At 39.5% G+C, this 22,439-nt stretch overlaps 1 protein-coding gene across 6 annotated transcripts in view; it reads right to left on the bottom strand.

Moving 5' to 3' along the window:
• KAT6B (lysine acetyltransferase 6B) overlaps positions 1 to 22,439 on the bottom strand; it is a 110,143-nt gene that overhangs the window by 25,670 nt on the left and 62,034 nt on the right. For 4 of the 6 annotated variants that reach the window (XM_033066199.2, XM_033066200.2, XM_033066196.1 and 1 more), the window contains exons 7-12: positions 19,196 to 20,121; positions 18,160 to 18,281; positions 15,453 to 15,568; positions 13,306 to 13,447; positions 10,125 to 10,286; positions 6,686 to 6,779 (exon numbers count right to left, since the gene is read on the bottom strand). In XM_033066199.2, coding sequence (XP_032922090.1) covers positions 6,686 to 6,779; positions 10,125 to 10,286; positions 13,306 to 13,447; positions 15,453 to 15,568; positions 18,160 to 18,281; positions 19,196 to 20,121 — 1,562 coding nt within the window. The remainder of the gene's footprint in view (positions 1 to 6,685; positions 6,780 to 10,124; positions 10,287 to 13,305; positions 13,448 to 15,452; positions 15,569 to 18,159; positions 18,282 to 19,195; positions 20,122 to 22,439) is intronic. The other 2 variants (XM_033066201.1, XM_033066202.2) reach the window with 2 other exon arrangements.

The following is a 22,439-nucleotide window of genomic DNA, read 5'->3' as shown; positions in this document are numbered from 1 at the left end:
AACATGGTGCTTCATGACAAAAATCACTGCTTTTTAGGTTTCCACAAAGGAGTAGCCTAATTTGCTGTTAAAGCAGAAAGCTTGGAAACACTACAGTGAGAAGCGCAGATAAGTGAGTTATAAAACAGATCTTTTGGCACAGCAACATTTTCAAACCTTCTTGATACATTAAAGCACCACAAAGCCACTCTGGAAGATGAAACCAGAAGAAGAGATCATTGTCCAAACTTCAACCAGCCATGGAAAGCTCAACCCTGACTCCTCCTGACAATACTGCAAAACCCAAGGCATGGTAATACATACGAGTGAGAAAACTAAACCCAAAATTGTCTAAAAAGAATTGTTACTTTCAATCAAAAATAACCTTTTGAATGTATCAAAGACAGTTTTTCAAGTACAGGAGCCACAAGGAAGTTGGCAATAACTAGCTGATCCTAGAAGAGCAAAGGCAGTTTGAATTGATTGTATTAAAAAATAAAGGTTTCATTTCTCAGCTGTATGCTCATCTTCAAGCTCAGCAGAAACCCAAATTCTTTCCTTTGACAGAAACATTGATTTTTACAGGCTATACCAACTCTTTAAAAAACTTGATGGAAGAACAAAATTGCACTAACTACCAGAAGAAAATCTCATCCTTTTCACTCTCCTTAAACTGTGCCTGACAACTAACCTGGAATAAACTGCATGGAATGCAGTTTTTTGAGCTTGTTTCAAAAATATCTCAAAACTGCTGGCCATAAAAAATAAACACACTGTCCCCACTCTCATCAGTACAGGTTTATGTTACCTGTAGACACTTGTGGGACAGAAAGTTTCTCTGCCTACAGCAGTTCTCTGGGCTCAATACACAATGCTTAGCACTTCTGCTTCACTGGGCACTAAGCAGTGAACATCTTCCACATTTCATAGAGAGATGACGATCTTCTGAAACAAGTGCAAACTGGAAGGGATTCAAGAATGCACTTTACAAAGCTATGCATCTTTGGTTTTTTTTTTTTTTTGCCTATTCAGCATCCCATCACCATCCTTCACTTCTCAAGGAAAGTGCACACAGGATCATGTATAAAACACTTTTGAGGACAGCTGTACTTATGCCCCACACACTTTCACCCAGAATATTTCACTGATTCAGCTTTTGTGCTCAAAAGCCTCTAAATGGGTATATGTGAACTTGAGATTGTAGCTATTGGCAGTCAAGAGGACAGGATTAAAACTGAGAACAAAGAAACAAGCTTTAGTTCCAGAACTTCAGTTGAGCTCTTCAAAGCTGTAAACACAAATAAACACTATTAAGAAGCAATATGGGCTAATGAATCTTGCCACTGCATGAGCAAAAGAGTGGATCTCTCTTGGTTATCAATTTTAAAATATCACTACTGGTCTTCTCTATCTATCAATGGTTCTGATACTTACTCATGAAAAGCATTTAGAAGGGAAGAAATAACTCTTCATTAACACTTTTCCCTTACTTGTAAAGCAAATTATTTTGTTCCTCTCATCCTTTTGTCTTCCGTGATGCTATAACTTAGCTCTTGAACTCAAGTGCTGCTACTGCTGTTGCCCTGCTGCTTCTGCAAATCAGGACTTGAGCATTTACTCACCTGTTCAAATAGAACAAGAAAAAAAACCCAACACTTGACCAAGAAAGAGATACCAGATTTGGGGAAATGAGCCAACATTTAACAGACCTGATTTTCCTACACCAGAATAAATGTCCTCAGGTAATATAAATTCTATTTGTTTCTTCCACTGTCAGACCTGAATTTCTTTTCCCTATAACGGTTTTCTCACAAAAAATCTGAACTACACACCTTAAATCCTGAAGGAGAATCAGGGGTTAAGTCAAGCTACGGAAAAGAGTCCAGCCTTTTCAAGTTGCATGCAAGAAGCGATAGCAAAGTTAAAGTTAGCACTGACTTTCCCACACAAATGAACCAAAAAACCCAAAAACCTCACAAAACAAAGAATGCATTTAGCCCAAACAGAATCCCAGCATCCTTAAAACAGGCTTCATCTCTTGAGCAAGAATAATAATTTCACAATGAACAGATAAACCAAATAGAAACAAAGAATTCTGAAGGGGAGGAAGAAACTGCTACAATCAGTTGGACCAGAAACAGCCTCAAGATAAATAACAAAAGGCTACCAAGGACTTTGCTCTTCAGCATTAAGCCCAGTTGTTACTGTAATGCAAATGAACTGTCAACATCCTAGCCAGCACAGTTGGAAAGGTTTATCCTAACAGTCACATGCATTTCTTCTCTTCCAGCTGCTGGCTGGGCCTCCAGCATGGAATTTGCAATCCAGTATGCAGAAATGTGAGACACTGACAAGATGAGCTTTGTGAAGAAGTATGAATCAAAAGAGGACTTTAAATTTCCAGAAAACAAATATGAAATATTGCTGTACTTCATTCTAATAATAATGAACTCTGTGTTAGATACGCCAAATGAAGAAATACTAATATGTTCTGGCACTACAGTCTAGTGAATAGGAATAGAAAGCATATGAAGACTCCAGGCTTTGCAAGAGCTGAAATCAGGAAAGCAAAGAAAAATGTCTTGTATAGAGCAGCTGCTCCAGTTTATATAAGTAATGGGTCTGCACAGAGAGAAGCAACAGCACTGCAGCTTCAGTGCCTGCACTGTCCATACCACAGCAGCAATACGGGCTAAGCTGACAGAGGACACACAAAGGTTCACTCAAATGCAAGCACCCTAATCCTTGGGACAGCAATGATAGCTGTGTATCACCACAAAAGGACTTGAAATGCAACAATCCCACAATGGGCTCTTACGCAATAAACTCCGATTTCTGGGTGATTCTGGATCAACTTCAGCTGGAGTCTACTTGCCCAAAAACTGTATTTACAGCAAATACAAAAGATGGATGCAGAAGTCAATTATTCTCCCTCAGATAAAACCCTGAAATCACAATCCAGTGAAGAAGAAGGAAATGAAAACAAAAACAGCCCAAACCCAAAAAGTTTGGCAGGAGTTTTCAGTCCTGTAAAAGGCAGGAAGGTATAAATATAACAAGCAAATTAGGAACCTTATTCATTTTCAGGAAATGCTTTTTATGTTAGCTACGCTCCAAGTGAAAATTAGGTTCCCTATCCCTATGTGAAAAATCAACCAACTGTTACAAAATAGTATTTAATAAAGAATACTTAGTGCGAACGATTGTCTTAGAATAAATTAGGCAAAATGAAGTAGTATCAAGTCTTCAATTTTACAAATCAATAGTTTAACCATTTAATATTTATAACTAAATCTTTTTCAATTTCTAAACAGCCAAACAACTTTCTATCATAGTCAAAATCTCTAACTTCCCCACAATTCATGAAAAAAAATTCTTACCAGGCATTAAAAATATAGATACAAGCATATTTTTTTGATTTTAACAATATTTCTATTTAAATGATGAATGACATACAGAAACTAGAAATGAAATTACTGCTGAAGGCAATCAGAGTAGACAACTCAGTCATTTTACAGCACACCTGCTTCTCCCAAGAGATAATCTCCTCTTCTAAAAACTCTTCTTTCCCACAGGTGAGATTACAGATTCCTGAAGAGACAGACTAATACACTTTTATATTGGTGTCTACAGTGAAAGAATTACTTCTATTCCCAGTTTAAATGTAGCTAGGAAAATGTTAAGGTGAAAAAAAAAAAAATCAGTGTCCAGAAAACAAATAGCTATTTTTCCTTCAGCAAAATGAAAGAATTTATTTTCCCTTCCTAGTTACAGCATGACCATATAAGACGCATCTGTGAAGATTAAATTAGTTCAAGACAAAAGAATGCATCACTATCTGAACAAACAAATGCCTTTCACTTACCAAAAAAAGAAGCAAACTTCTACCACAAACTACATTTTCAGCAGACTGCTGACAAAGCAGAAATCATGTACTGGCTCAAAGGCTGCGTTTTTTCCAGCCTATCAAGTGTCTGGATATATAGAAAATAATGTGAGCAGTCAACTGCTTGCACACAGTTTTAAAATCTTCCCTTCTGTGGTTTCTAACTATCATTTTCTGAAAATTACTTGCTCAGTTACATTTTTATTATTATAGTCTAAATACTGTTCTGGTTACTGTTATAAAAAAAAAAAAAGGCAAGTACCAGTGACTGCTTCACAGATTTCAAAATAGAGCAGTTTACAAGCATTACCCACATAACAAATGAAGACTTAACATCCAGAGTATAAAATTTATCTTGCTATGACTTTATGAGAACATGACAGTCTAGATAATGTCACTGGCTAAGAATGCTTTAAACTATGATAAACTCTGTCTGTTCAAGTTTAGAATAATAACTGGAGGGAGGGGTTTATATCATATCTTCTCAGACCAGTTAGAGCAATCTATACTCAGGAGACCACAAGTGAAGAGAAAGAGTAAAGCACAAAGAAGATGGAATCTAGTCACAAGGCAAAAACATATCAAATTCCAAGACAAAGAGTAAATAATTAATTTTGAAGGGTTCTCCTGTACAAAGACAGATTTTGGGGTGACTAATTCAGATTAAGCTATGCCCTATTTCACGGCATTCAGCCTCCCTCCTGAAAAAAATACAAATACAGTGTAGGAAAGCTAGCCCTAAAGTTTTCTCTTCCTTTCTACATCTAGGGAAAAACAGCAACAAGCAGTTCCCTCACTACTTTCAGGTAGTTTGCACCTTACAGTACAGAGCCAGACTTTCTGTGTCATCTCTTGGTTCTTCAGTCTGCTGGCAAATGAAACAGTCTGATTCCCAGTAAGTTAAGGGAAGCTCTGACCAGAAAACAAAAGGAAAGCACTGTGGAAAACACTGAAGGACTGCCAGTGTGCTCATGAAGGGTCAGTCTGGTAGCCACAGCAGAAGCTAAAGGTGTCTCTGGGCTGTTTGTACAGCTGCAGCCCATACCTGTGATCTGAACGTGTCTGCAAAGAGGGAAGGCCTAAGAACAGCACCAAATAAGTTCCAAGCAAGTTATCACATAAAACCTAATGATTCAAACAGCCCCATGTGCTTCCAGATTTTTCCAGAAGGACAAGAAGGCCAGAACACCCTACTGATTTTCCCAGATTGAGCAGCACAAGGCAAAGTAGTAGAGCACACATCCAGAGAGACACAGCACACTCACAGCCAGACCTTCTGTGGAAGTCCACGGGTTTCATGGCTGTGCCATCAGTTTTGTATTTCTAACCATGGCAAACTCAACCAGAATAACATTTGTCAAGAGTGCCTTTTTCCTTTTATTGAGAGACACACACCACAGAGTAACAAACAAAGGAGAAGTCTGGAAACACTTTCTAGTGCCTACTTAAGAGTTCCTCATCTCCTTTTGGGGAAAAAAAAACCCAAAAAACAAACAAAAAAAAAAAACCCCAAAAAAGCAAAAAACCGAAAACAAACAAACAACAACAAAAAACCAACCAACCTCCCCCACCAAACAAAAAAAAGTCAAGATTCTACTTGGAAAACAGGATCAATTTCTACCTAGGTAAACTTAAAGTTCTCTCCACAGACCCAGAAATATGTGGTACTTCCTACAGCCTTTGCTAAAAGGTTGCAGAAGGCACACAGTGGAACAGCTGCTGTGTTCCACTCCAGTGACAGCTACATTTCAGTAGTGGATTAAGTGGTCCAGAACCATTTTTACCTAACTCACAGGGGTACAGTGAAGGCTGTTTATTAAGCCATGCAATGATGGGACATACTTAGTATCTTTATACACTCAAGCACAGTCATGCTGGGTACAACACTGCAAGACACAGAACTTGAAAACTCTACAGTTACAAATGATTGTCTTTGTCCTGCTGTTATACTGCAATGTATTATTATTTGCATTTTAATGTTCTTGCATACACCTTCAGGGCAGGAATCCTATTATCTGAACTATCTCTACCATCATGTAATTCTACAGTGCTTTATAAAACATAATAGTGAAAAGCAACTACATACAATATGCACTAACTCCTTATCATCCTCCCTCTAAATTAGAGTAGAAAGATGGATTCAGTAGTAATGAGGACACTCCACTGGGAAGTTTCCTTAGATAATTTTGTTTGGAGTGTCATTGTACATTAAAAGATTTGGGGAATAACAAATCTATATTTAAATAAGTGTGCCTGAAGCTTTCTAACAGGTCAGACAGCTCAGCAAAATAAAGCAGCAAGTATATGTACAGCCACTAACACCTACACCCTTTCTGGTAAATTTTTTCACTAAGAAAGTGATGAACACAAAAACCAGAATACTTTTCTTCCATGGGGCAATTCCTCAATTAAAGCTTTTTTTTTTTTTTTGGTTAAAAGAAGATACAAGCTAGAAATATTAGAATGGAAAGAATGCCTCAGACTAACACCTTCTTAGCTGTAATCACAAATAATTGCCTCTTCTTATACTAATGAGCAAAGCAAAATGGAAAGTAATTTAGACAATTCATTCAGGGTAATAGCTTTGTTAGCTAATATTACTGCCAAGAGATCCCTTCCCAATTTCCTCGAGTACAATAACAGAGCAACACCAAGTTTTTCACTTCAGGGTGCTTTTCTATCCTATGTAAATACAAACAGAAATCCCATTTCTATTGATAAAAATAACAAAGTGAGTTAAATAAAATTTCATATGTTACACTTGTATATTACAGCCATCAGCTCCTTGGATCACAAGTGTAAATAAAACACTTCACTTACTGAAATCAATGAGAAACCTTCCAAATCCTTGCCTTTGGTATTGAGGCATGATCATTATGCAGGAGACATTGTACTTCTGCTGGCAAAGCTTTTCCTGTGGGAAGGAGAAACAGATCAAGTATGTCAAAGCACTGCTGAAGTGGGCAATTGCCTGCACCTGCTACTATCCTTTTAAAATATCCCAATAAGGTGAACAGATGCATGAGTTCAGCACCAAAGTCAAATAATTCCATGTTAATATCTAATTTTAAGAAAGAAGTATCAAACATATCCTTCAGAATATTTTTTTAATTAGTTAACCACTTGGCACCTTAAAAATTAAATACCTTGGCAGAACACCATAATGAAGTTTAAATGCGGTAAAGGAGAAAGACAGTAAGAAGAGGAAAATATTTTCATGCTTCACTGACCAATCTCTCCAGGATATGAAAGTGGAATACAACATCCATACACACGGTGAAGTTGCATTTTGTATAATTGCTAGACTAAGTGCCTGCAGGTTTTCACCTTTTTTTTTTTTTGTCTTATCTGAATATATGGTTGGGGTACAGGAGAGGAACCCCGTATGTACTAAACTAAGAAGTTATACTTGAAGCATACTAAGTTTTTCAAAGCTAGATGCTTATCACCAGAGCACAAATCTAGGCAGAATGCTCAGAAACAAAAACTTTCAGACAGAATGAACTCATATACAGGCAATGAAGACAAATACTATACTGATTGTTTAAGACAACAGAAGCTAAGATTAGGAAGCTATTCTAACTATAGAAGTTTATAGGTACTGTCCAGTTCATTGATAAGAAGCAAGAACTTTGTTACTTTTAAAAGATTACACCCCAAAAAAATCAGCAATAGGCAGTTTTGAGGGAGACCAAAGCAATGAGAAATATCCAGGTCAGTATAACTGACAAGGAGCTGTGGTAAGCACATATACAGTTTAAGACACCAGCTATGATTTCAGCCTCCACACAAGGTGACACTAGGCCAGTGATAACATGACAGGACCACATGCCAGTATATTCATTGCCAAATACTCCATCAGATACCCAAACTATATTTCAAAGGTTTCTTAGTTTCTACTGCAAAGTTAAATATTTGCTCTGTACATGCTTCCCAAGTTCTCAAGACAACTGCTACTAAGAAGTCCACATCCTAGCAAAATGTTTATAATCAGGTAAGAAGAGCCAGGGCATTTCTGCCAGCAAGAACACACGCACACATTCTTTTAAAAAAACGGAGGTGGGGAACCAGACGGATGACATGCAATATTTTGAGATGAAGATTTTTCCCAAAGCTTTGATGGTGATAATATTTGTCATCATCAGATCACATTGTGATCAACACAGACTGGCCACAAGCAACTGGGGTGAACTGGAAGAAGAAAATATATCCATTGTTTGAGGGAAGGTGTGCTAAGGACATCCTTCACACTGCCACCTCACTGAAGGCAGGGCATGGAGATCCATGTGGCAGCAAGGATACAAGGGTTACTGATGTGTTAGAAACATGGAAGTGCCTGAGAATAGTCACACAGGAATTAGAGCTCCCCCCAAAAAGGCAGCAGGACTGAATTGCCCAACTCGAGTGCACCTACACCAATGCACACCGCATGGCCAACAAACAGAAGCAAATGGAAGCCGTTGTGCAGCAGGAAAACTAGGACACAGTGGCTACCATGGAGACATGGCGGGATCACACACAACTGGAGTGCTGAATGGATGGCTACAAACCCTTCAGAAGGGATAGGTGAAGAAGAAGAGGCAGTGGAGTAGCCTTGTATGTTAAGGACTGCCTTAAGCTTAATTGCAGTAATGAAAGAGTTGAGTGTTTCTGGGCAAGAATCAGAAGAAAGGGCGACAGGGCACATATCCTGGTGGGAGTCTGTTATAGACTACTCAACCACAATGAAGAGGCAGATGAATTATTCTATAAGCAGCTGGGGTTAGTCTCATGATCACTAGCCCTTGTTCTTGAGGGGGACTCCAATTTACCAGACGTCTGCTGGAAATACAGCAGAGCAGAGAGGAAGCAGACTAGGAGGTTCCTGGAATGTGTGGAATATAACTTCCTGATACAGCTGGTGAGTGAGCCAAAAAGGGAAGGTACACAGCTGGACCTCCTGCTGCTTGTAAACTGGGGGGTGATGTGATGACTGGAGGTCATCTTGGGCACACGGATCATGAAATGATAGCTTCTGTTTCTTGAAGACATAATGAGGGGGGTCAGCAGAACTGCTACCTTGTACTCCCCTCAGGGCAAACTCTGGCCTTTTTAGGATGCTGGTTGAGAAAGTTCCTTAGGATGCAGTTCTGCAAGGCAAAGGAGTCCACAAAGATTAGACATCTTAAAGAAGGAAATTTTAAGATACAGGAGCAGGCCACCCCCATGTGCTTCCAGTTGAGCATGTAGAGACCACCTGGACAAAATACTTGTCTAAATACAAGTAGACATGTTTGTCACAAGAAGTTCTGACTGGCATCAAAGACAGTGTAAGTTGTGCCTAGATGTCTCACTTTAATTCCAGCCAGGCCCACCTCTTGGAAGGATGTGACCAGACATCCAAGAGATGACTGTATAATATCCAGGGACTCCAACAAGACTTTTGGGCTTCTCCTAACTACTCTATTTTCTTACAAATCACTTATACAAAAAAAATAAAAAATATACAGTGAATAGGAGGTAGCAATATTAGGATCAGGAAGAAGTGGATTTCTGAGTAACTGTACCTATCCAACACATCCCTTAGGGGCAAATTATGAACTATAATGGAAGCTTTCCCCATTGCAGGCATATCTAACTATAGTTCACCACTTTTCTTGGTCATCTTTGTCAAGATAATACTTAAGTATTATTTTTGTCAATAGCAGCCATCTATTACTTGAAAAACCAACTGAGCCATCCACTCTAAACAAGGCAGCCACCATGAAGTTAGGCAATGCATTCTTCCTTGGGAATAGCAAGTAACTGCATTAGATCAGACTGCACACAAGAGAGCAACATCACTGCCATTTACATCTAAATAGCCAGCTGGAACTGCCAGCAGTCAAGCCATGAAAACACATCAACATTCCAAGTACCTGCAACTTTTACAAGTTAGACTTGGCATACTAATGCAAAAATGTTGGGGAAGGAAAGAGATTTAAATATTCAACCGAAACCACAACAAATTCCAGAAACAAAACAAATTAAGAAAAAATGTCCCCAAGCAAGAAAAAACCTACCCCATTCAGGTGGTTGAACAAATTCTCAACTTGCATTAGTCAGAGGCAAGAAAGTACAACGTATTTGAGACAATGCACATAACATTCAAGATTTACAGAGTGACTTTCAAGCTTATGGGGTTTTTTCCCAACTTCTGATTTTTCTTTGCTGTTGGCAGAAGTATTAAGGAGAGCAGGACATTACAAACATTAAATAAGCCCACTTTTAAAATTTTTACCTTAGAGAAATATCCAACTAAATGGCATCCTTTCTCATCATTTTTTGTGAGGACATAGAAGAGGAATGGTTCAACATCATAATACAAGGTTTTGTGGTCCAGAAAGAGTTTAGCTAGCAGACAAAGATTCTGACAATAAATTTTGCTCACATTTCCATCAACCTAGAAAAACAAGACAGATGCAGTTATTGCCATGACACCAACAAGTTAAGACAAAACAACTTATTGATTCAATCATATCCTAGAAGAAAACGTGAACAGTATGGTGTTACAAGAAACAAACCAACAAACCACATCAAGATTCAGAAGAGAAATGCCCCAGTTCCTTCTTAAATAAGAAATCTCCAGCAGGGGCTAGTTACTTTGTTTAATAAATCCAGATAGTCAGAGGTTACTTAAAAATGCAAAGTAACTTCACCTTTTAATTGTTCAAGACAGACTTACCTCTTTCACTTTATTCCTGGAATGAAAATGAGTACAACAGGCAGATAAAATGCACTACTTTAAACTGCCTTAAACTGTGGTTTGCTAGAAGGCAGTGGAGTACAACAACTTTTTAAGAAACCCCAAACAAAGAAGTGTATTATGTTGAATCCTTAAGGTGTAAGGCCAATAAATGAGTAGCAAATTACATATCAATCACATCAATGGTTTGGATAAATTAGACCAGACAAAATTTCCATGCCAGGCTAAAACCCTATTGAGCGAGAGAGGTAAATTTCCTGGCTAAACACTACAATTAGTCTAGGTATATTATGAGTGTAAAGAGTCAAGCTGTGATTCAGACAGCTACAGAAAAGCCAGACACAAATGCAGATTTCCTAGATCAATTAGGTATTTCCTGAAAGGCTCAGTCAAAGGCAACACATTTTTTAAATAATCTTAATAGAAAGGTTTGCTTGTACTGATTTTTTTGATAGTAACAGTAACTGCATTTCATTCAGAGAGAGACAAATGATAGGAAATGTGCAGAAAAAGAAGCCATCTTCAGTTCTAATTTGTTTTGAATAAGAATCCTAGTTACAAATCTAAGCAAAACCCATCCTCCTTTCAGATATATTTAGTCATTTTAAGGGAACATCAGTAGTATAGCTGCATTAAGTGGATTGAAGAGAAAACATGCAATGAATAGTTACTTTTCCTAAAGGCATCAGGATAAACTTGCATACAGCTCTTAAGAGCCTATCAAATTTATCAAGCTCTCTTACAGCACACTCCATTGTCCAGATGCTTTTTATTACTTTTCACACTTAGCAAGTGTGCAAATTAAATGTGAACATTAAGCAAGCAGAAATCACCACTGGGTACGCCGTAAGCTTGAAAACACAAATTATGTGAGCTGTCTTTTTCAGTAAGAACATTTGTACAGAAATGTAAAAAACTTCTTAAATTTCAGGCAAACACAGCTTGTTCATCAGTTTTAAATGTGAGAAATGAAGGAAAAAAGAGAGACAGCAAGCTCTAAAGGAAGCATCTGTCAAAAGTTGCTTGGCTACAGCATAGTAGTAGGATATATCAAAGTCTGCTCTCAAATCTGTCAAAGTCATGCTCTGGGCAGAGGTACATAAATCACAAAATGCCAAACTTATTTCCACTTATCTCAAAAACAAAGCATGAAGGAAACCACAAACTCTACATTCTGCCTAAAAGAGAATGGTTGCACCGAATTCCTGAAAGGATCTATGAAGAAAGACATCAGCTAATGACTAATTTTCTACAGCAATCACTGACAACTGACATTTACCTTTGAAATAAAAAGACCCAAACCAACTATATTTATTTCAGAAGGCTTAACACAAGTGCTTACTGAAGCACCCAAAACAGACAAAAGGAATAAAAGCCGTGGACAAAGAGTTGGGACTTTGCTTTCACAATACTTTGTTTTCCAGGTGTTTTTTGCAGCAATCCCCCACCTCCCCATCCCCTCTCAGAGTTTCTCTGTATTTTACTTTATTTTCTTAAGAATTTTTCATTAACATGTTAGCAGTAGTTAATAAAAATAAGTGAGAAAGCACAATTTGCTTATTGTATGCTCCACAGTTCTTAACACCTGCTAACAGAGAAAAATCAAATTATTTTAAACAGACTAGGGCAATTTCATTCTTGATAGGAGAACAGGTAAGTCTATTTACAACAAAAGTCTTTTGCTGGTAGATCTTCAATATTTATTAAAACTGCTCAAGTCAGGAAGGAAACAATCTTGAGGAAAATACTTTTTTTTAATAGCACAAACACAACCAAATGAACCAAACACAAAGATCTTGTTCTAACTTAAAAAAGGACTTCAAGACAGAACCTACCATTGCTTGAACAAATAATGGGAATGACCAAGCACGAAAAACATTTATACAATTTGAAAATACAATTCTGAAGAAGAATCTGACATCTACAATAGAAATTATCCATACATGCATCTGAATAACACTGAGAAAAGAAGCCCTAGCAACTCCACCAATCTTTTCTGTTATTACTACCTGTAAGAATGCTTGAGAAACTGGAATGTGAACGTTAAGGCATAGTTTTAATAACTGCATACGTGCTATTAGAAAGAGAATTATCTTGTGCAGGATATCCATAAAACCTCACACTTAAAAGAAGTCATTTCCCAAAAGAATAACATGGATTAATAAATCCCAAATCGAGATAGTAATTTTTTGTATTTCAGAGCAGGTTTCTCAAACATCCAAAATTAAGGCAAAAGCACTCAGGAGCTACATTTGTGATTTTAGAACACAGAGTGAAGCTGCTTTACTTGCTTTTATACTTTGGGAGCACCTGCATTATGATTAGTCGTCTCCTTACACCCAAGATATTCAAGCAGCCAGAAATGAACGGTGTCAAGGGGTACTTCTGCTGAGAAGTGAAAGGCAAACCAATCCAAGATAAGAACTACAAAGGAAGACCTAAGATTCATGCTAGCCAAGTACTTTAAAGAGCGCTGGGCTAAGGCATGAAGTACAAGTAAAGTACAACTCATGATAGAACATGGCAGACCAGAAAAGAATTGGGAAGATGGATTGGTTTCTGCAGTATAAGCAGAATCTCAACTTGGTTTTGCAGTATAAAAAGAATCTCCAAGCAAGTATTTAAGCATGTTAAAGTTTTCACTAGTTCTACAGCCTGGTCTGTAACATCTGCAGACTGGTTATTTTCCAAAAGCTTATACTTTTGATACACCTACCTCAAATACTGAAAGGTCATTTCTTCTGTAGATTTCATTGGCTGGAGGATGAAACCAGCCACATTTCTCTGAGTGCCTTAACAAAATGTTTTTACTTTTCATGTATTTAAGACAGAATTCACACAGGTAAAGCTTTGGTAATCTGTAAGAAAATTAAGAAGATATTTTACACAAAATGTTTGTTACATTCCGAAAACAAAGTTACCACAAATGAAAAACCCTTTCCATTGAAATATAAGGTACCATACATAAATGCTGCTAAAGCATAACTAAATAAGAAAATACAACATTAGAGTGAATGATTAAACATTCACACACTAGTCATAAGAAAAGGAAAATAAGAAAGTATCAGTTTAAATTAATCAATCAATCACAGTGAACCTAACTCAATAGAGTTGTGCTGTGCTCAGTTTGTGGCCTTGCCCTCTGGCAGACCTCAGTTACTTCCTGCTTGCCACACTCCACCTTAGCTTATGCTGTGGTTTCCATCAAAATAAGTACACTGGAGTAATACTTCAAATTTTATCTTACTTGCTCCTAATAAATATAAAGGAAGCACAAAGCAGGATACAAGGGATTTCCTTTCCTTTAATTTTCCTTTTTTTTTTTTTTTTTTTTTTTTTGCATCTGGGGAAGGCTCAGAGATGACTTTTCTTCCCACTGTCTTTCAAATACTTGGGCAAGACAGTAAACTCTAGTAGGATTGTACGCCTTCACCTCCACCTAAACTACCACTTTACTACAGAAGCCAACCCAGAGTTCATCTAGGCAAAACATCTCCCTTCCAGACATCTCCACAGCACAGGCAACACAAAGTGCACTTCTGTGGGGAGGATCCAGTTCAGACTACATACAAGTAACCTACATGCCCTGTGTTCTACATACCATCATAAAGCACTCCCTTAGGTAATTTTTATGGCTACTTACCTTCAGTTTTAAATTACTGAAGCAGTGGAAGACTGCTCTAGAAATTAATTAGTCTGCAAAGTTTTAGAGCAGAGGACAATCTTTATCTGCTCTGAAGTTACTAGCACATCCTGGGATTATAGCCACAGTTTGTACTATTCCATTATCCTAAGGAAGTTCATCAACAATATAAAAAGTAGCTTGAACTGTTTGTTCAATTATGTAATCCCACTGCACTCAGCTGACAGCCACAGTGCCTCCTACAGTGTCATCCCACTCTAGCCTCATACTAATAATTAGCCATCATTATGCTTCTACCTGGGATTAATTTACTCATCCTTTCACAATATGATAGAAATTGAGAGAATAAAAAGCAAAATTGAAATAAAAAAATTACACTACAAAAGCAGTGCCAATAATAGGAAATGGAAATGCCCTCCACACTTTTTTAGCCCTTGATTTATATATGATGGATACATGACATATCCCTCACTCCCACCACACAAACAAAAGGCAGTTGAGAATAACACTATGCAACAGCATTTTGAAACCGCTCACATTGCATGCTGTAGTAGTAGAGCTTGATAAACATACAGTCCTGAATATCCTCCAGTGAGCCATAGTGACAATGGATTAATAAAACATTTATTCTCAGTACACACAAAACTCAGCAAAGATCTGCTGAGCACATGTACCAGTCCATGCTCGCTGCCAAGGTGTACCCTTGCAAAGATGGCCAGAAATGAGATGCTGCCGCCACAACTTGCCCACTTTGACTTTATTTATTTAGCATGACATCTCCCGTGGTCCTTAGAAAAAAGGAGGTTAAACACTGGACCACAACCAAGACTAATCTATCTAAAGGGAGAGGAGTTGGACATATCTCATGGCAATGGTGTAAGAGAAAAAAAACAACCAAAAAATAACAAACCAAAAAAAACCCCACACAAAACCAAACAAATAAATGAAAATAAAACCAATCAAAAGCACAAAAATAAACATCGACCAAAACCACACCAATACACACTGCACGTTGACATTTATACAGGACTAGCAAAAAGACTTTTCATTGAATCTTTGATTTAGAACTAACTAAAAAGAATGACAAATCCTTGTTCTCAATTACAGTTACATATATTTACTTTTAAAGCATATTTACTTTTAAAGAATTATTAAGTTACAAAATAGTAAAAAATTAATCTGTGTAATGTTCATGTATGGCAATCTTGACAACTTGTTACCTTGCATATTCCTGTGGGTAAGGTGAAGAGTACCAGGTCTGGATCTCATATTTTCCAAACTCAATCACTGAGGGGTATCGCCCACTTGTTTCACCAGTGTTTTTACACCCAATTTTCTGTCAGGTGCAACAAAAATAAAAAAGTATTATTTATAGAAAAGCAGAACAAACTTTAGCTTTATATAACCAATTTCACTCACTGAAAGCACAAGAAACCTGAAATAGCCAAATCAGTTGCTTAAGCTCTTTAAACCCTGACAGAGGACAGAGTTTGCAAACAGAGAATACAAACAGCAAAAGCCCAGCCAGAGAAGAATCACAACAGTCTCAAATTCTATTGTCCCACAGCACCTAGTGTGATGATGTCCCAGTAACTCTGGTGCAAACTCAAAGCTGTCCCTTTGTCAAAGCAATGAGAGAAAATCTATCAGCACAACCCTTCAAGAGCAACTGGAATTTACCTCAAAGTAAAGAATATGTTAACACACTGTTGTCAGCTATAATACTGCATTTAAGCTGATCAGAAAATGACTGCTAGGCTCCAAAGGGCTGGCAAAATATAAGAGTAAGAAAGGTGGGGAAAAACAACCAGTTTCAATGTCAACTTTTAGAAACCTGACCACCTAACATTTTTAGGGACTGCATATGGAAGGTGAAGAAAGCAAGTAGTGGGAAATATTTCAATGAGGAAACAGAAGTAGAAGCTAATAGTGAAACTGAATCTTCAAACTCAATTTGCATTTGTTAGTTAACATGCTCTGAATGAAGATTGTAAAAAAGTCACAGTGTAATGTTAGTTCTTGTACACTAAACCTGAAAAAAATCTAAGTGACTTTTAGCTGAAAAAAGAAGAACACAGCCGTTTATGATGCCATTTTAAGAAAGCAGCAATTGAAACACTACATTCACCCACCTTCTGGCCCAGGTTCTTAAAGACACTGGTTGTTCATTTTGTGGACACAGAAGTACAAGTCTGGTTCACTAGTCTGATGATTCAGCTCAAATGCTATTGTTGCTAGATAAAGTCTACAGTATTTAAACTCAAAGTGCAGTAGCTAAAATGTAGGTAAAATGTACTTACGGACTCACTAAACCCAGGTTCCTACCAGTGTTTTCTGGGACCAACTTACAGTAATTTCACGACTATAAGGCGCACCCTTTTGACTAAAATTTTCCATCGAACCCGGAAGTGCGCCTTATAGTCCGGTGCGCCTTATCTGATGTACAAAGCGGTGAAATTTGCCAAACCGGAAGTGTGAGCTGAGAGCCGTGGGGGGAGCCGGAAGTGCCACTGCAGCCGGCTGGGGGCGGGCCCGGAGGCCTGCGACACTGCCCCTGCCGGGTGGAGGCGGGCCAGGGGGTCCGAGGCACCGCCCCTCTCCGGTCCAGGCAGTCCTGGGGCCTCATGGCTGCCGGGTGAATGTGGGCTAGGGAGGCCACGGCACCCGCCTTCCCGGGTGGAAGCAGTCCCAGGAGCCCATGGCTGCCGGGTGAATGTGGGCTAGGGGGGCCGCGGCACCCGCCTTCCCGGGTCCAGGCAGTCTCGGGAGCCCATGGCTGCCGGGTGAATGTGGGCTAGGGGGGCCGCGGCACCCCCCTTCCCGGGTGGAAGCAGTCCCAGGAGCCCACGGCTGCCGGGTGAATGTGGGCAAGGGGGGGCCGCGGCACCCCCCTTCCCGGGTGGAAGTAGTCCCGGGAGCCCACGGCTGCCAGATGAAGGTGGGCTAGGGGCCCCGCGGCACCCCTGCTCCTGGGTCCAGGCAGTCCCGGGGAGCCATGGCTGCCGCGTGAATGCGGGCTAGGGGGGCCGGCAGCAACCCCGCTCCTGGGTCCAGGCAGTCCCGGGGAGCCATGGCTGCCGGATGAATGCGGGCTAGGAGGGCCGCGGCACCCCTGCTCCTGGGTCCAGGCAGTCCCGGGGAGCCATGGCTGCCACGTGAATGCAGGCTAGGGGGGCCGCGGTACCCCCGCTCCTGGGTCCAGGCATTCCCGGGGAGCCATGGCTGCCGTGTGAATGCGGGCTAGGGGGGCCGCGGCACCCCCCTTCCCAGGTGGAAGCAGTCCCGGGGGCCCATGGCTGCCGGGTCCAGGGTGGCTCGGTGGCTCACGGCACCGCCCCTACCGGGTGGAGGCGGGCCCGGGGGCCAATGGCTGCCGGGTTGAGGCGGGGCCTCGGCCAGCAACCCCACGGGGTGAGCTGGGGGTGGGGCCTCACTGCAAAAAAAAAGTGCGCCTTATAGACCGGTGCGCCTTATCTGATCTACAAAGTTGCAAATTTTGCCGAATCCTGGGGGGTGCGCCTTATAGTCCGGTGCGCCTTATAGTTGTGAAATTACTGTAGCTTTTCAGAATATCTGCTTTCTTTGCAGAGGAAAATCATTAGGCATATCCTTACCAACCAATATCCACTCAGTCCTGACCAGGATGTCAGCTACTTTTAAACTCTAAGTTTAATCCTGTAATCCTGGGTCCAAAATGCTCAAGTATATCTTTCACAATCTACCTTAAGTGCTCATTTATCATCTGATCCATTCCAGCATGAGGCCTTGTCTCTTATCTGTATATACAGTGTCTCCCAAATAAAATTCACAGCAAGCACAATAAATTAGATTAAGAGGAATACATTAGAAATTAAGATGAAGAGACTGAAAATTAACTCACTTTTTATTAACAGAAATAACTGTATTTTATGCAACATGATTTCTTACCTCCAGGGAAAGCTCCCGGGCCTGCTTAAACACTTCCAAATCCTCCTGTGTAACAGTATCCTTGCTTCCCAACAGAAATACATCCGCATTTTCTTGTTTGATGCTTAGTTTGATTTCAGTATCTGTTATTTAAAACCAGCAAAAAGTTAATTCACAGACATGAAGGTGACATGTGCATTAGCACACTACTAAACAGGATTGCAACTATGTCTGTTATGAACTCCCCATTTCAACAAAATTTGCAATTACTAAGTAACAGAAGTGAACCCTTCACTCCCCTTCTTATTTTGTAGCTTGCTGCTTCACCAGCTATTTTTTGGTACTTGCTTGTCTGTCTGTATAAGCCTTTATAGTCCAGTTCTACTAAATTAGTTTGACCCCCATGAAATGGAGAATATTTTATTGCTAGAACTATGCCACCTGATAAATTCCACTATACTCCGGAAGGTAAAAAAAAGTTGCCCTTAAAACTTGAAGATTAATGCTAAGCTAAGTCTGTATTCAGACATTATAAATTAAATGTATTTTTTTCTTAAATTAAAGTAATAAAAAGGTAGTTCACAGCAGTAGAGATCAAGTGTTGTGGAGACTGTAGTATGATGGAACTGTTCATGAAAAAGCAATGGAGTAGAGGAAAATGAATTGAAATGCCCACCGTTATAAGCACACAATCATGATGACAGCACTACTGCCACAGGAACGGCAGGGGAAGAACAAGGAAGTAGCATGGACAAGTGGCTACTCATGCGGTACTACACAGCCATAAGCAACATGAAGGCATTTGGGGCTCCTAGTGTCACTACAGATGCAAAACATAATAAAGTGGTGTGGTATTAGTCAGGAAAAAAACAAAACAAAACAAAAAAAACAACCAAAAACGTTTTGGAGATTTAGTCAGCATTAGATAAAAGGTCAAAGTTTTGCTGTTTTTGTATGAGAGTGAAGTAAGAACAAGAGCAATAGCTAAGACCTATGTGATAAAAACTTTGGTTTTGGATGGGACGCAGGTTTGGCTGGCACTTCGACCTTTGCTTACCATCATCCTGATCAGGTTTAATCCTTCCGTCTGTCAAGCTCCCCTTCCCTGGTGAGGGGGTCCCCATCTGAGGGGTCATTTTATACATTAATCTGCCTAGAATCCTGGGCTTTTTAAAGAAAGCTGTTTTTTTGAGGTGAGCAATTGCTTTAAAAGCATGTCCTCTAGACACACCCCATCCAGAGGCACAGACATGAGACATAAACCTACTTCTAAACTCTTTCTTTCCATAGGAATGGCTATCAGATGTTGATGTGGAAGATAATTCTGGTTTACTACACAAATGCTTGTGGGGTGCATAGCTTGGGTGACCATTTTTTCGAGGTTGCTCATGAGTGGTATAGATATGAGAGAGTCCATCAAAGAGTCCCTTCAGCTGACTGCTACTAGGAAGGCTAAAGGAGGGTATGCTTGACTGACTGGAAGAACTTTGAGAGTTAGAAGAAGTCAAAGTGCTGGATTTTTGAGAGCTGAGGCTCTGACCAGAGATGGGGATTGGGGGTAGAAGTGAAGAAGGTGGAGGTTTTAGCTTTTGTGTGGTACCTGTAGCCAACACAAGAGAAGTGCATGACTGTTTCTGAGAGACCTTTTTCCTTGGACGATAGTGCTTTGAAAAGTCTATTATTTCACCTCGTGATCTGCGACCATCAGGTGATGGTGTAAAGAACTTAGTAAGGCCATCAATGAGACCTTTGGTTTTCTTGTTAACTTTAAGTGTAGAGGCAGATATGTAGGTGGAGGTGGTGGTGATTTTGGTGGTGGCACCAGGCCGAGTGGGGTCTGTAACAGGCAATCTGCTGCTTGAATCCTTCACAGATGCAGCATGACCAGATGAAGGTGTGGTACAGACTTTAGTCTTTTGACCCCTACCAGGTGACCCCCTTCCTGTGAATGCATTCACGGATCCTTCATCACTGGTTACAGACCTATGCAAAAATTTGAAAAATAAAAATCAGCATTCAAAATCTTTACTGTCAAATAGCACTATAGTTTATACAAGTTACCTAAGCCACTGTACTTAAACTTTAAATAAATTTAAAGACATATACACTTTGGAAATACATTTCACACTACAACATAACATCCATTTTCCCCCCCTTCTCCTTTTTGTTCCCTCTGCCCTCTTATCTTTAAAATATAGCCCACAGTATGTACAAGCACTGGCATAGCAGGATCTCCCAAGTATACAGCCTTCTCACATACTTCTAGGCACAGCCAAAGTGTGCTTCTTGGGAAAATATCATTACACTGTGTTTGTACAACAAGTGCTCTATCACCATAGAGTTTATTGTACACACAGAGGAGATAAATGTTTTCATTGTTAATATGATATCAAAACAGTTAACTTCAGACTACATTCGCTTGAACTGTAGAGAAAGCCTATTAATCCTTTAAAGCAATACAGTCAATCTTCAAGAAACTGCTATTTAATCCTGCCGGATTATGTAAAATGTGGCAGTAAAAGTTACCACCAAAGATCTAAAAGCCAAATGAGGTAGTTTATTAAGAGCATTACAACAAAACCAAAGAAATAGACTCTAAAAATTCTAAAAATAGCAAAAACCAAAAATAGCAAAGGAAAGGAAAGAGCAAGGACTACAACCAAGGTGCATTTGCAGAAAAGCCATTAACTACTCAGGCCTAACATGGAAGGCATTAGTTAAAAAACCAGAGTGGTAAATCTTATTTAAATGTTAGGAAGAAAAAGGGCATACTGAAAACCAGCATTTGTGAGAGCAGAATAACAGGCTTAACTAGTTGCTAATAACTGAAGAGAGGAACTACACTGCAGAGCAGTATATTCTAGCATATAGATACAGAACTTTTGAAAATATCTCCAGTAAAAGAAACACTTATCAGGACACGCAAACAAATTACAAAGTCAAACAAAATTATTTTGCTTTTTTTCATTCCCTTTTCTATTCTGCTCTTTGAAGTTAGCTTATTTACTTTGCAGCAGAAAGTTTTCCTTCACAGATTTTTTGCCTTCCTAATTGAGATACTGAAGTAATTAATTGCAACAGGTTATTTCTAATTAGGAATTCAACAGCCTAGGGCTATCATCTGGTTTACTGACCTTCAAGGGTCCCCTCCCTTTTCCACCCACACATCCTTAAATTTGGTTAGTTTCTAAGAGCCAACAAAACCAAAAACTTCCAAGTCTTTTGAATCCTTTGGCAGCATACACATAAGTCTGTCACAAGACCTATTCTCAGCACCACATGTGGCAATCACCAGCAGTGCCAGAGGCCAGCACACACCTGGTTTCAGTTAATCTTACCCAGTAATTGGCCTGTGAAGAGCTTCCTATAGATGGTCAACAGGCAAAAAATTATTCCAGTACCACTGAACAGGTTTTCTTTGTACTAAATGGCATTGACTAACCTTCCTGCATTTCATGTGACCACACACTTTTTGTGTTTGACACTATTGTCTTCCATACCCCAATATCACTTTTAAATAGGAATTCATGTGGAAGAGTATCCTCTCTTATTCTATCTCCAACCACTATTTTTTCCAAAACAAGATTACTTTGTTTTTATATATGAGACACTGAAGTAATAGAAATGTGCTGGCAGTATTGCAAGTATTTATTTTACAAAGAGCTTTCCAAACACTCCTGTAACATGCTCATGCAGATCATGTGCTACCAAGAAAACTTCTCTGAAAATATTAATAATCTTCATATAATACTGAAAACTTCTACATGCTTTAGCATGATATTCACTTTAAAAGTTGCAGCTCAGAATCTCAATAGCAAAACCCTCATAACATTTCCAACCCTTCTATTACATGTACAAGCAGGGAAGAGAACCAGAGTTAGTGTCAGGGGGGCAGGGGGGACATTGCTGCTAAACCCACCCTTTGGGAACCCACACCAGAGACATGTCTGTAGAGAAGTAAGATGGCAGGACTGTACTAGAACCAGTCCTGGTTCTGGTCAGGGCAGGGTTAATTTTTGCAGTGGCCAGGGGGAACATGTCCAGGACCCAGAGGTTATTCTGTACCATGTCACGGCAGGGAAAGCGACTCTCTTCCAGGGAGAAGGGGTTGTTTCCACTCAGGTAAGTGGGGAGCAGCTGGGTAACACCATTCCAAATAATCACATGTGAATTGTTTTGCCTGTCTTGTATGTAGCTGTTACTCTTTGCTGTCTTATATCACTGCTGTTTCCAGTAAATTGTTCTTATCTCAATCTGGATCTTCAATTTTCATGCCTTCAACTCACCTCTCCAGCCACTGG

Source organism: Catharus ustulatus, chromosome 8, assembly GCF_009819885.2.
Source record: "Catharus ustulatus isolate bCatUst1 chromosome 8, bCatUst1.pri.v2, whole genome shotgun sequence".
In the NCBI taxonomy this organism is placed as follows: domain Eukaryota; kingdom Metazoa; phylum Chordata; class Aves; order Passeriformes; family Turdidae; genus Catharus; species Catharus ustulatus.
The sequence above is the reverse complement of the archived record's forward strand: the minus strand, read 5'-3'. Positions and strand labels throughout refer to the sequence as shown.